Here is a 15238-nt window from a genome sequence, read left to right on the forward strand (position 1 = left end):
TTATATTCGGAATCGAGCAAACCATGGAAGAGAGCTAAAGCAACGAGCTTAACTAGCAGAAGAGTAAGGGAAAACTTCACACACCAAAATTCATAATATAAAAACCTTTCACAATATTACATTCAGTTCGGGGCATTTAGGCCCAATATTACACATATCCACCAAGAACAAAACAAAATCAAAGCCAAACAGCCCAGACATAAACAAGGTCTAAGCACCTTCTTCAAGAACACTAGCTTTGTCTTCCAGCCGCTAAACACGAACTTCTAGCCCTGTGTCTACTGCTATCAATCTACAAGGAGAGGAGAAATAATAGGATGAGCTATACAGCCCAGTAAGTAGGTCTAGTGTTATACATCTGTAGTGGTATTATCCATATGTGGCAATAGTTTATCAACATAAAGTCATAATACCCTCAACACACACAGTCCCCAGCGTGCATTGGGTTTTCGATAAGTCCTTACTTTGCAAGGCATCAATCACATATCATTTCATAATTCTAAGGTGTGACCCTTTATCCTCTCCCATAACTCGTTCCTATCATTGTGCAGGTTATGAGATACACCGGTATCTCTTTTCTTACTATCAATGAGTGTCACATCGCGTAGCAGGCAACATAATAGCAGCATCCACTACCGATGAGTGTCCCACAGCATAGTGGTCAATATTCTCATCAATGCCTTGGTGAACCTAGCTCTCGCTATTGATGGGCTCGGGTCCCACCGCATAGCGGCCAATGTTCCCATCAATAAGTCCAATATCCGCTACCAAAGGGCTCCGGTCCCAATGCGTAGTGGTCAACACTCTCATCAATATAACAACACAATATCCACTACCGGTGAGTGTCCCACTGTGTAGTGGCTAATATCAATTTAAACAGTGGCCATTCTTTACATTATCATAACAGTATCCACTACCGGTGAGTGTCCCACCGCGTAGTGGTCAGTAACAATATAAGTAATGGTCATTCATTGCCTCATAACAGATGAATCATATTTCATCATAACGTCATAGCATCTAGCAAAAGGCATGCATTTCATAGGCTCTCACAAGGCATTTACACATAAGCTTTCTCAATAGCATTTGGCGTTCATTGTTAATTTATTTCATCATTATCGCGCTCGTGGCCCCTCTTTCTCACAAAGTGCAGTTTACACAACATCATTCACATATCTTTATGCCATTCTCATGGAATTTATCATATGGCATTCACATTTATCATATATTAAGATAACTTAGCGTCGCATGGTCTTACAATGATGCAGTGACTACTAACGGTGACGTGTCCCTCGTAGCGAAGGCGTAGCTCCTGATGTATGGGGAGTTTCAAGATGCCTCAAACATGAAACCTTGAGCTAATACAATTTCTTTACAAAAATAGTGATTTGAAGAAATTTGGGTGCCATTTAATGGGTCAATAACTCCGTACAAAGTGAGCCTTAGTTGCTGGAAATTTCCCTGCAACAGTGTGCAGTTACGTGTTCGCGCAATTCGGGTCATAGCTCAAAATCCGTGGGGAGTTTCAAACATCTCAAAACATGCAACTTTAAGTACATTAATAAACCTTTCCAATGGAGGCAATTTCAAGGTTTTTAAATACCATTAACTAGATCAAAAGCATTACCTAAAGAGGGGCACAGTTACTGGAAATAGCAGCAACTGCGAACAGTGTCATGCCTCGACATTTAGGGCCACATCTTTTTATCCATGCAACGTATTATCATGACAAAAAGGAAACTTGGAATATAAACACGTCTTTTATTTGGGACCGATTTGGCCCTATTTGGATGCCATTTGGTCATCGAACATATCGATGCAAAAGTATTCACAGTTCTGGAAATTTACATTCTCAAGTTAATATATTTTTAAAGAACACTTAATGTTTCCTAGCCAAGCTATACTTTAGGCTTGGAACCCTATTCGTGATGAGGAGTCTCATAGTGAGCGATTTCATGAGTTTCCATAATAAAAAGATCAAATATGTGGTAAACACAGTCATGGCATTGAGAAGCACAAGCTTAAACTTCAACCTCATGTTAACCAATTCATTCTTCACACTTTCCTTTATATCATCTAATCCATTTCAACATTTTTCCAACACTCATGGATGTGCATAAAGCTAAACCCACTTACGTTGACCTCTCATGGTATCACAAATCCTCACTCATGGCCTTCACGGGCTTTCCTTGGATTCACCAGTGGGTTGTCTTGAAAGGGGCAGCAGTGAACTCAAGAGAGTGGAAAAAGTTGAGAAAAATGGGAGAGACCCGTGTTGCTTAGGGCTTAAAAGGAGAGGGTGATTGAAAAACACTGTGGCTGACGCAATCACTCATTGCTCTGACACATAAGGGTTGACTAAGACACTCCCGGTGCTGCACTATCAAACATCCAACTGGCGCTGCTCCAACCAGCGCTGCTCTCTCTTCTATTCCAACCGGCGCTGCTCCAATCAATGCCGCTCTCTTCTCTTCCAACCGGCGCTGCCATCGTTTCTCTTCTAACCTGCACTGCTCCAACCGAGGCCTCTCTCTCTTTTCTCCCAATCGTCGTTATTCCAACGGGTGCTACTCTCTCTTCTCTTCCAACTGGAGCTGCTCCAACCGACGCCGCTCTCTCTTCTCTTCCAACCAGCGCTGCTCCAACCAATGCCGCTCTCTCTTCTATCTCAACCGGCGCTGTTCTAATCGGCGCTGCTTCAACCGGCGCCCGACAATGTCCAGACGGCAATACTCCACACACCTTTCATTACACGGCGAAAATCCTTGCTCCTTCTCGCACGACATTATATCTCTCTTCTCACGCGACGATATTGGCTTGAAAGAAAATTGTGGCCCTTATAATTCACATGGAAGATATGGCAACTTGCAGGGCTTCATTTGCATATATGCATAAAGGATTTTTTATATTGATTAATTTTTGAAATTTTAGAAATATGTAAAAAACCCTTTTTTGTAATTGACTTTCGGGGTTATGTGAATATAAGACAGTCATATAATTATGGGGCCATGTAAATGGCCTATTTATAGGGCATTTAAAGGAACTATTTATAAGGACATGTAAAGCACTTAATTATGGGGGCATGTAAAGGACCTATTTTCATATCATATAAAAGGCCTTTTTTTGGATCATGTAAAGGGTCGATTTATGGATAGTAAAATTACTATCCATTTATGATGAAATGTGGGTTTACTTGGATAATAAAGTACTTTTTTGTAACGGCCTTATTGTTTCATGTATGACATTTATGTATACAATGTGGTTTACATAGATAGTAAAATGCATTTATATCCAAATAATTCCCAATTATCTCTCTCTCTCTTTCTCTCTTTCTCGTCTCAATCAAATAAATGAGTTTATGTTGTTTCATTGTAGCTAATAACCAGCTCTCTCTCTCTCTCTCTCTCTCTCTCTCTCTCTCTCTCTCTCTCTCTCTCTCTCTCTCTCTCTCTCTCTCTATGCATGTGTCTCAAAAAAAAGAAGACAAACTTAATAATACCATAAACTAGAGAACTTCATCCACAAAAGATTACCATTAATTAAACAACGACCAATTACAATCATTTACAAACCATTGGAGGTTAAACACCTCATGAAATATGAAAAACCCGATACAAATGAAGCTTCAAAAAAGGTAACCCAATTGAGCTGACTCAACCACCAAGTAATTTATTTCTTTCTGCTTCATCAAGTTTCACTCTTCCATTCGAATGATGCAGCAAAGGCATGTCTGTGCCTACCTGCTCAGAGATACGGATCCGACCCAAGGCTTCACTAAAACGAATCACACTCCTATTTGCCTAAGAGTAACGGTTATCACCTGTTAACAAGAATCCTTATCTCTGACTATCCAAACCCAACTATGTATTAATAGATAAACAAATAAGCATGGAAGACTAGAAAGAGAACAAATACCAGAAGTTACGCCTTCTCCTCATGTCAACATAGCCCATTATCAAATCATCAATAGCTTAATCAGTAATCTGGGGATGTATGTGCCTTCTAGAATAGCTAACATAAGCTATCAAAGTGGGCAAGTCTAGACCATCTTGCAATTGGGTCTGGATATTTGTAGACCAATATCAGTCATGCCTATTTATCTGCACAATTTAGTTACCTTTTCTCTACTCACTTACTTGAGAACTCTTTAAGTGTTTGAATTCATAAAAGAAAAACGTTCAAATTAATAAATACAACAAAAATATGGGATCAGCGACACCGAGCATCATTGAAAAAAATAAGAAGAGAAAATGAAATAATAAAACAGTCGCAAGTCACAACAATTATGAAAGCTTGGTCAGCTAAGCTAGAGGTTGACCTCATGAAACATGCTTCTTGCGCTATAAAATATCTTATCAAACCCATCAATACAACAAATGACTTCATTGCTAAAACATAAGCTCCACTTTCCAGCACCTGCACATTATCAACGAAATGCAAATGCTTGCAGATTATTCAATTGCTCAAAAAACTCTCTCAAGGCATGCAATACATAAGATGAAAACCTCAGAAGGGCCCTGCACTTTTCTGCAATTTTTTATGCGATCAAAACACTCAACTGGATTAGTCATGCCTATTTATCTACACAATTTAGTTGCCTTTTCTCTCCTCATATTTACTTGAGAACTCTTTAAGTGTTTGAATTCAAAGCAAAAAATACGCTCAAATAAATAAACATGACAAAAATATGGGATCAGTGACAGCGAGCACCATTGAAAAAAAATAGAGGAGAAAATGTAATAATAAAACTGTTGCAAGTCAAAACAATTAGAGAACCTTGGACAGCTAAGTTAGAGGTTGACCTCATGCATCATGCTTCTTGCGCTATTAGATATCTTATCAAACTCATCAATACAACGAATGCCTTTATTGCTCAAACATAAGCTCCACTTTCCAGCACCTGCACCTTATCAAAGAAATGCAAATGCTTGCAGATTATTCAATTGCTCAAAGACTCAGAGAGTCCAGAATTTTCTCATATACCAGTACTAAAGAGAAAATAAGAACCAGATGAGAACAACGCATGCAATACATAAGATGAAAACCTCAGAAGGGCCCTGCACTTTTCTGCAATTTTTATATGTGATCAAAACATTCAACTGGATTAGTCATGCATATTTATCTGCACAATTTATTTGCCTTTTCTCTCCTCATATTTACTTGAGAACTCTTTAAGTGTTTGAATTCAAAGCAAAAATACGCTCAAATAAATAAACATGACAAAAATATGGGATCAGCGACAGCGAGCACCATTGAAAAAAAATAGAGGAGAAAATGTAATAATAAAACTGTTGCAAGTCAAAACAATTACAGAACCTTGGACAGCTAAGCTAGAGGTTGACCTCATGCATCATGCTTCTTGCGCTATTAGATATCTTATCAAACTCATCAATACAACAAATTCCTTTATTGCTCAAACATAAGCTCCACTTTCCAGCACCCGCACCTTATTCAATTGCTCAAAGACTCAGAGAGTCCAAAATTTTCTCATATACCAGTACTAAAGAGAATAAGAACCTGATGAGAACAAGGCATGCAATACATAAGATGAAAACCTTAGAAGGGCCCTGCACTTTTCTGCAATTTTTATATGTGATCAAAACACTCAACTGGATTAGTCATGCCTATTTATCTGCACAATTTATTTGCCTTTTCTCTCCTCATATTTACTTGAGAACTCTTTAAGTGTTTGAATTCAAAGCAAAAATACGCTCAAATAAATAAACATGACAAAAATATGGGATCAGCGACAACGAGCACCATTGAAAAAAAATAGAGAAAATGTAATAATAAAACTGTTGCAAGTCATAACAACTAGAGAACCTTGGACAGCTAAGCTAGAGGTTGACCTCATGCATCATGCTTCTTGCGCTATTAGATATCTTATCAAACTCATCAATACAACGAATGCCTTTATTGCTCGAACATAAGCTCCACTTTCCAGCACCTGCACATTATGAAATGCAAAGGCTTGCAAATTATTCAATTGCTCAAAGACTCATGAGTCCAGAATTTTCTCATATACCAGTACTAAATAGAAAATAAGAACCATATGAGAACAAGGCATGCAATACATAGGATGAAAACCTCAGAAGGGCCCTGCACTTTTCTGCAATTTTTTTATGTGATTAAAAGACTAAACTGGATCATGGCATCTGCTGTTTGCCACCAGGAATCCAATTCTTTCTTCATATATCATGTTTTATGAGGACTGCTAAGTGCTCTCATCTAAAATCTAGCCAAAGTCATGTCCTTATAAAGTTTATACCAAGGATGCCAATATATAAACCAACAAAACACTTAAGATCTCAAGGCCTCACCCTACCGGTCTAGGTTTCCATTCCCACTGACGCATTAGAAAAACCTTAATTATTTCTAAAAATGAGCAGGCGCTTGTATTCCCCACTGATCTAACCAATAAAAAAACTAAAATAACATTAACATCCAAAAGCAACTAAATCAAGCAGCTTTTTTTATTGGTAACTAAAATTGACAGCTCAGAGAGATATAGGAAAGATAATGACTTCTGGTTAATAGAAAGCAGGAGGAGATTAATCTTAAAGAGTTAGGAAATTCCAATAAAGTCAAGAGGTGTGGTGTCTGACGAGTTTGAGCAAAACTATCCTAAAAGTACGACCTATATTTATTTTGTAAAATATGATTGCCATCAGAAGAAGACAAAAAATGTGACCGTAAGGTTCAAGCACATATGAATTCAAAAACATACTGTTTCTCTAGTTTCTGGTTCCTTGGAGACATGTGCAGTCAGACCCACAGCTGAGCTCCCCCTCCCACTACTGTAAATTCCTCGTGGATGTAATTTGTGTATGTATTGGAAAAGTTGAGATTTACTAGTACCAGGATCACCAACAAGCAAGATGTTGATTTCACCATAAAAATTAGCCCCAGATGGCAGTTTTAGAGCATTCCCACCAAATAGCTGTGACATCAAATGTAAGGAATGTACACTATAAACATAATCATCCAAATTGTAAGAAAAAGAAAACCATTGTAAATGAAAAGCTATGACAAGAAGGTAAAGCCTGACAAAGAAGACCTTTCTTTACATCTTCAAACTCAAAAGAGATAATTATATGGAAATGAACCAAGTTACGACCCACTTCTATGTAATAAAAATTGATTAACATGATGGACTAGAAATAAAAGTAACCTCCAAAAAATTCTGGTATGAGAAATATTACAAGTCAGTTATGGGCACATCTTTCTGTCTATATGCTATCTCAATCACCTATACAAATAAAACTAAAGTAATTACAGAATCATGTTGGTTGGAGGATGTGTACAGACCTGTGTATTTGTACACATGTCTACCACATCCAAACGTGCAAGATTGCGAAGACTCTCAGCAAAGAGTCTGAAAATGAACATTTCCATGCTCCCTAAAATAAAAAACAGTAATAAGCTAAAAGAAAAAACATTGAATTCTATTGGAAAAGGAACATAATAGTGCTAATGATAGTAATCAACATCAACTCAGAAAACTTAGCCAATTAACAACTGCTTTATGGATTTTATAAATAAAAAAAATACATAAAATGAAATATGAATACTCCAAAAAAAATAAATCATTGTTCGTATTCTCAAAAACGAGAAAAAATGCAATAAGGTATAAAGCCAAAAGGCTCACCAAATTACTGTTCGTATTCTCAAAATCCAAAACCTTGAATACATTGTTCTCATTCAAACGAACGCACAATGCCCTAAAAAATTTTCTCTCTCCCATATATATCTTTTTAAGCATTTTCTATGGTGATTTATGCAGTAAATTTTTTTAACGAAATAATTGTATTAAAATTTCAATTGAAAGACATGCATTATTTTTTCTATTAGGGAATTCACCTGTATTCATTGCAACTTCTTCAAGTTATAGATCCAAATAATAAAAATTGTGTAATGAAACCCATTTATAACTATCTAATTCAGTTTTCTTTCAGAATCAATGATAAAATACAGTAATAAAATCCAATTTAACGATTGTTTCTCTGTTTTTGTGATTTAATTCAGAAGAAAATTGGGTAAAATGCTTATATAGCGCACATACCTTGGTTGAGTCAACACAGGAGGGGGAAAAGGCAGGATCCGTTTAACTGCTGAAATGAAACACTGAAAAGTTGGGTTTTGGGAAAAAAAAAGTAGGGCGTTAGGACCAAAACGTAGGGTTTTGGGTAGGTTTATGGAAAAAAATTACGTTTTTTTACAAGAGCAATAGAGAGATTTCACCCAGGGTTAGATTGTGGCTTGGGTTTGAGCAAAAAAAAATCAAGATAATCACTCACCCGATTGAATATCTTGGGTAGGTTTTTGGAAAAAAAAATGGGTTTTTTACACGATTAATAGAGAGATTTCATGAATTAGGGTTCAAACAATAATCACTCACCCGATTGATGCCCTAAACAGAGGAGGAGTGTGTGGCGTCTGTGGCAGAACCAGAGCTTCTCAGAGAGAGGAGAGAACGACGGAGATGACCGCGATCGGGCTTCGCAGAGAGAGGAGGGGACGAACTAGAAAAAATGGGTCTTCACATAGCAGAGGAGAGAAGAGGACAAGCCAAGAGGGGAGCCTCGTAGAAAGAGGGAAGCCTCACAGAGAGAGGGAGGTCGCAGAGGAAATAGAAACTAAGCGTAAAAAGAAATTTTTAGAGGTTTGAAGCTTTTTTAGACAATCAGGAGCGTTTCGCGCGCGGAGCGTTTTCAGTTAATCACGACCCTTGATTTCAATTTGTTCAACAGACGGTCGATAAGGTGAGGGTGGAAATACTATACATTATCGCCTAGAGGCGTTGCAAAGATTTTTCCTATATATATATATATATGGAAAATGTTCCTGTGAGCCAGCTCGTGCATAGGAAATAGGTGCGCCGAACGGCTCGGATGGTTTTGTTAAGTGTGAACGCTTGGATGTTGCCCCTTTCAAAATAGTAGGATGTCAGTCGTAGCTGACAACCTCAGTCCTACTTGCAAGCCTCCTCTCTAATCTCACACAACCAGCACGCACTCTCTTTCATCTCGCACACCCAACACACAATCTCTCTCTCTCATCTTGCCATCCCTGCTCCAAGAGGTCTCTCTCATCTCGCACACCCAGCACGCAGTTTCTCTCTCTCATCTCGCCATCCTTGCTTGCAGAGGTCTCTCTCATCATGTCTTACTAAACCAGTCTCTCTCTCATCTCGCCCTCCCTACAGTTGGGTTTTTTTCTAAGAACCCTCACAATGAAGGTATTGGTGATTTGCAGTTTTACTTTATGTTTTTATTAGGGCTTTATATATACTCGAATGGAATCCATGGATTTTAGGGCTGGGGCTTTTTATTCCTGCTCGCAGAGGTCTCTCTCATCGTGTCCTATTAAAGCCAGTCTCTCTCTCTCATCTTGCCCTCCCTATAGTTGGGTTTTTGTCTGAGCACCCTCACAACGAAGGTGATGGTGATTTGCAGTTTTACTTTGTGTTTTTATTAAGGCTTTATATATACTCGAATGGAATCTATGTATTTTAGGGCTTTTTAGTTGATTAAGGGGCTTTTGTTCATTACGCAAGTGTCCTTTCAAACAAACCAACAATTTCGGCTGTTAATGGAAATTTCGATTTTTTATTTTATTTTATAATACTTGAATGTCATCCATTAGTGTTGCTCTATTAGCTGATTTACGGTTTCGTTTTATGTTGATTCTTAGGCTGGTTGTTAATGGAAATTTGGATTTTTTTTTAATTTTGAAATACTCGAACGCCATCCATTAGTGTTGCTCTGTTAACTGATTTATGGTTTCCATTTATGTTGATTCTTAGGTTGGTTGTTAATGAAAATTTGGATTTTTTTTTTTTTTTTTTTTGTAATACTCGAATGCCGTCCATTAGTGTTGCTCTGTTAACTGATTTGTGGTTTCTTTTGGTGTTGATTCTTGGGCTTTTTATTCATTACTTTTGTTTCCTTTCAATAATGAAGTAATCTTTCTTTGTTAATGGTTTGAACGTGGTTTCTTCTTATGTTGGAATTGATGTTGCTCTGTTTAGTACTGATTTGGATTTTTTTTGTAATATTCGAATGCCTTCTGTTGAGTGATTCACGGTTTCCTTTTGTGTTGATTCTTGGGCTTTTTGTTCAATAGAAAAGAAACCAATTATTTTTCAATCATCAAGCATTTTGGTTTGTTAATGATATAAACAAGGTTTTTTCTTACTATAAGAATTGATGTTGTTCTGTTAAGTACTGATTTGGAGTTTTTTTTTTTCAATACTGTAAGAATTTAGTGTTGCTCTGTTACTTGATTTACGGTTTCCTTTATGTTGATTCCTCGGCTGGTTGTTAATGGAAATTTGGATTTTTTTTTTTTTTGTAGTACTCGAATGCCGTCCATTAGTGTTGCTCTGTTAACTGATTTGCGGTTTCCTTTGGTGTTGATTCTTGGGCTTTTTGTTTATAATTTTTGTTGCCTTTCAATAATCAAGCAATTTTTCTTTGTTAATAGTTCAAACGTGGTTTCTTCTTACTGTTGGAATTGATGTTGCTCTGTTTAGTACTGCTTTGCATTTTTTTTGTAATACTCGAATGCTTTCTGTTGAGTGATTCACAGTTTCCTTTTGTGTTAATTCTTGGGCTTTTTGTTCATCAGAAAAGAAACCAGTTATTTTTCAATCATCAAGCATTTTGGTTTGTTAATGATACAAATATGGTTTTATCTTACTATAAGAATTGATGTTGCTCTGTTAAGTACTAATTTGGACGTTTTTTTTTTCAATACTCGAATGGCATCCATTGATATTGCTCTGTTGACTAGTAATACGAAGGTTTTTTTACTAATACTGGAATGGCATCCATTGATGTTGTTCTGTTAAGTAGTAATACAATGGTAATGGTGGTTAAGGGTTTCATTTGGTGCTGATTTTAGGGGTTTTTATTCATCAGAAAAGAAACCAATTATTTTTCTCATTGTTATTGGTGATTTACATTTTCTTTTTGTGTTGATTTTAGGGTTTTCTGTTCATTAGGTTTGTTTCCTTTAAATCAAACAGGGTTTGTTTTAGTTGAGATTTGAAGGCGAATGATCCTGAATGAAGAATTAGGGCTTTTCGTTCAAGGAATAAGGCTCGATATCTAACTAAACTTAATGACCAAAGGAAAAGTTATGCAAATTGTCAAATCATTTAATAAAAAATATGTGAAGTGTTGAGACAAAGAAATTGTGATTAAAAATATGTGAAATGTTGAAGTCATTAATTGACAAAGAAATTGTGTTTTGTGTAGGGTAATTTTAGTACCTAAGATGGACCTCACCATTTCAGAAAGTATCACATCTCTCTCATGGTCTGAGGATGACAGCATGGGCGATATTGTAGAGCCCATGGAGCAAGATCCCTTGCTTGCAACCCCGTCCCCCAATATGTCTACAAATCCCAAAAATAGAGAACATGTGTTGTCGTCCATGGGGTCACAAATAGAGGAACCCCACGTAGGAATGAAATTCAATGCTGAAAATGACGCATATGAGTTTTACAAGGCTTATGCATTTGGTGTCAAAAAGAGAAAGACTCACAACAATAACAATGGAAACATAATTGATAGGGAATATATACATATTCTAAAGAAGGATTCCGTGTGGTGAAGCAAGTGCTAGATAGAAAAAAAATCCCTGAGACAAGGTGTGGATGTACAGCGAAGATATGTGTAAGCATAAATGCCAACAATGAGTGGGTTGTCATAAGATTTGTTGATGATCACAATCACAACCTTATAACTCTAAGGAAAACTTGACTCATGTGATCGCATTGAACATTATCGGATGCGACAAAGATAATGATAAACACCATGAGCCCTGCTTTGGTAAAATCTAAGAATATCTATGATATCTTTTTAGAGCAGGTTGGAGGGATTGATAATCTCCCTTTCTCACAAAAAGACATCGAAAACCAATTAAGAAACAAGAGAAGAAAATTCAAAGGGGAAGATGGCAATCGTGCGATGGAATGGTTAATCGATATGAAGAGTTCGAATTCATATTTTTTGTATAAAGTGAAATTAGATGAAGAAGATCACATTATCAGTCTACTATGGGTATATGCTATGTCAAGGGTGTTCTACCATCACTTCTCGGATGTAGTCACGTTTGATACTACATATAAGACAAATTCTTTTGGCATGCCATTTACTCTCATACTTGGAGTGAATCACCACCTTAACACAACATTTTTTGGGTTTGCCCTTATATTTGATGAGAAAGTGGAGTCTTTTGTATGGGTATTTGAAAATTGGCTAGAGGCAATAGGTGGATGTCAACCGGGAGTAATTATCACCAATCAGGATCCTACAATGACCATTGCAGTGAGACAAGTTCTGAATAGTAGCAGACATCATTATTGTAAGTGGCACATACTCTCAAATGTCAAAGAAAAATTGTGTCATGCCTTGCGAAGGAGTCCATCTTTTCCAAAAACATTCAGAAACTGTGTAATGAGCCAAACTAAGGAAGAATTTGAGTCAAAATGGAAATCCCTTAGTGAGAAATATCATCTGCAAGAGAATGGATGACTCAATAGATTGTACAAATGTCGAAAGCAATGGATCGGTGTATACAACAGGTATGTCATCGACTCAAAGAAACGAAGAAATGAATAAGCACTTTAAAAAGTACGTGACTTCCAATTCAAGCTTGTGCACACTGTTGGAAACTACTATAAAAGTGCATGATATAAAACTTCTTAAGAAGAGAGAAAATGACTTACAAAACATGACATCTACACCTATTCTGAGGACCACGTGTGACATCGAGGCTCACGCTTCGAAGGTATATACACATAAAGTTATGAAGCTATTTAGAGAAGAAGTTACAGAAGGCGTCAACTACACGAGTTAAATTAATGAAGAGAATGGCACAATTGCATTCTTCAAGGTATCAAAACATGGAAGTGGAACAAGGGCCTGCAATGTAGAGTTCAATAGTCACGACCAAACTTTTGTCTGTACTTGCCACATGTATGAGAGCCTTGGCATTATTTGTAGGCATGAGCTTAGGTCTTGATGGTGAATAATATTTTTGAAATCCCTGTGCATTACATAATGAAGAGGTGGATGAAAAATGTGATGAAAGGTACTTGATGGAAATGGGAAACAAATTCAAGGTACTTCTGATCTACCCCGTTCGATTCTTTTTAATGAGGTTTGTCAAGTCACTAGAGAACTAGCAGAGCATGCTTCAGAAAAAGTAGAACTCCATGTATTTATAATATCTGAATTATCAAGTACACTTGCAAAGGTTAAGGCCAAGATTGGGGGTGCGGTATTACCAGATGGTGCTTTTAAGACCCCTTGCAGCAGTTGCAATGAGAATGTGATTGCCGGCAGTAGCAACTATGCTGAGTTTGAGGGACATGCATGCTATAACATCCTTGAGCCCCCCAGTCCCGAACAAAGGGGAGATCTACCAATGATAGATATGTACCTCGGGCTGAGATAGATACAGAGAAAACCAAAGCGAAAGAGAAAGAGGTCACCCAAAAGTGTGCAGTTTGAAAAGGGAGTGGACATGACAAAATGAATTGTCCATCTCTCAGACATTCAAAGTATGAATGAACTATTGGTCCATCTCTTGTACTCTTTGTGATTTTTTAATATGAATTCCTTAAATATAAATATTTGAAATGGGTTTTTTCATTTAGGTTAATTGTAAATATAAGATGCACGGATGGGCCATGTGAGAATGTGGAACATGATGAGTGATGGTAAGATTTCTATTGCTTTCCATTGTAATCAGTAAACAAGGATTCTTTGCATTGATCTAGCATTGTAATAAATTTTATTGCATATAAATTTTTATGCTTATGTGGTTGAATCCATGTCAATGACGAACATAATGAGTAATAATATGAACATAAAATGTACAATAGCTTATGTTGTTAAAATTTACAATAGCTTCTATTGTTAATGCACTATTGGAGTTGTGGATGTAACATCTGTTGTTCTTTTGTATCAAAAGTTGGCAGGTAAATAATATTTGTTGTTGTGTATTGATCTAGTGGGTGGATTTTACAGTTGGCATCAGAAATATGATCCCTTTACTTTTTAATTTCATTTCCCTCACAAACACTTTATGGCTATGGATATGTATATTTATGGGTGTTATGAGTCACGTGGTGCCTTCTTAAATCTTGGAATGTTGCAGGTTATTCTTTCAGTTTGACTTGGGTTAGCGGTGGAGAAAAAACAGCGACAGAGTTGTTTGCATTGTTTATTATCGTTTATGGGACTCCTCACTTTTTCATGCATTCGTGTGCAAATGTTGTAGTGCATTTTTTTGGGAGTTTGGTATAGTGAATGGGCGATATACTTGTCGGGAGCATATAATATTTTGGTTATATATACTGTTATATTTTTCTGTTCGGATGGTTTTTGTTGGATTACGACAGAGATGAGCAATTAATTGCTCTTTTCTGTTCGGATGGCTTTTGTTGGATTGTGAGTTGCAGTTCCTATTGTTCAGCATTCTGATACTAAATGTCATTTTCTGACTCATTGTATAAATTCAAATATCTTATTTTCAATCATCTTATCCATGCAATTAAATACAGAATCAAGTGTAATCTTTGTTTCTTTTTTTGTCCTTCTTTTGTGTGTGTGTGGTGATGTTGAGGGATCGGTGGACGGGTGCCGCCTGGGTAGGTGTATTAAGTTAAAAGGAATGAGGTAAAACATCTAGGGACATAACCTGAATCACCAAAAAAATGATCTTTCCACCATTAAAATGCAAGAGAAACAAAACCAACACATAACATTTACCAGATTAATCCATTTTAAAAATGCAAATAAAACTAGATATTCATCTCCGAAAATGAACTATAATTTTTAATACAATGCCATGACTAGCACTGCCCACAAATCCTTGTGCAAATGAAGTTAGAGCTTCATGGGCTTCATCTTCTCCCAATGAAACACTAGAGCTGCAGACAGTGCCGCAACTACAATTAACCCAAAATCCTTATGCAAATGAAAATAGGGGTCCATTTCTTACTGAAACTCTGGAAGCTGAAACAGCGTAATAACTATAATTGAACTAAAGATCCATATGCAAATGAAACTATAGCTCCATCTCTCACTGAAAGACTAGATGTTGAGACCATGCCATAATTATAATTGCAAGAAAAAATCCTTGCCATGGAACAAATTTGAGTAATGATGTCATTACCATGGAACAAATAGTAACCAAATCAGTACCTAATCAATTTTTGAACACT

General features: G+C 36.8%; 1 protein-coding gene across 19 annotated transcripts; it reads right to left on the reverse strand.

Annotated features, from left to right (window-relative positions):
* Positions 1 to 3503: 3503 nt before the first annotated feature.
* LOC110006725 (DNA replication licensing factor MCM4) lies at positions 3504 to 8646 on the reverse strand. 19 transcript variants are annotated; one of them, XR_016050476.1, is made up of 10 exons: positions 8396 to 8642; positions 8060 to 8121; positions 7306 to 7397; positions 6725 to 6937; positions 5847 to 5944; positions 5314 to 5514; positions 4800 to 4897; positions 4316 to 4413; positions 3913 to 4058; positions 3504 to 3817 (listed from the first exon to the last, which is right to left on the reverse strand). XR_016050476.1 is itself a non-coding variant. In XM_088859922.1 (6 exons), exons 3-5 carry the CDS (start codon positions 7390 to 7392, stop codon positions 5855 to 5857), a joined length of 390 nt encoding a protein of 129 aa, XP_088716048.1. In that variant the 5' UTR covers positions 7393 to 7397; positions 8060 to 8121; positions 8396 to 8642; the 3' UTR covers positions 5405 to 5514; positions 5821 to 5854. The 19 variants fall into 19 exon arrangements, 5 of the variants coding, with proteins under 5 accessions (XP_088716048.1, XP_088716047.1, XP_020519116.1 ...); XR_016050475.1 differs by having other exon boundaries at positions 4800 to 4903; XR_016050479.1 differs by having other exon boundaries at positions 4800 to 4903; positions 8060 to 8108; positions 8396 to 8639.
* Between the last annotated feature and the right edge of the window lie 6592 nt (positions 8647 to 15238).

Source organism: Amborella trichopoda, chromosome 2 (genome assembly GCF_054954075.1).
Source record: "Amborella trichopoda isolate Santa Cruz 75 chromosome 2, AtrichopodaSantaCruz75HAP2 v2.0, whole genome shotgun sequence".
In the NCBI taxonomy this organism is placed as follows: Eukaryota; Viridiplantae; Streptophyta; class Magnoliopsida; order Amborellales; family Amborellaceae; genus Amborella; species Amborella trichopoda.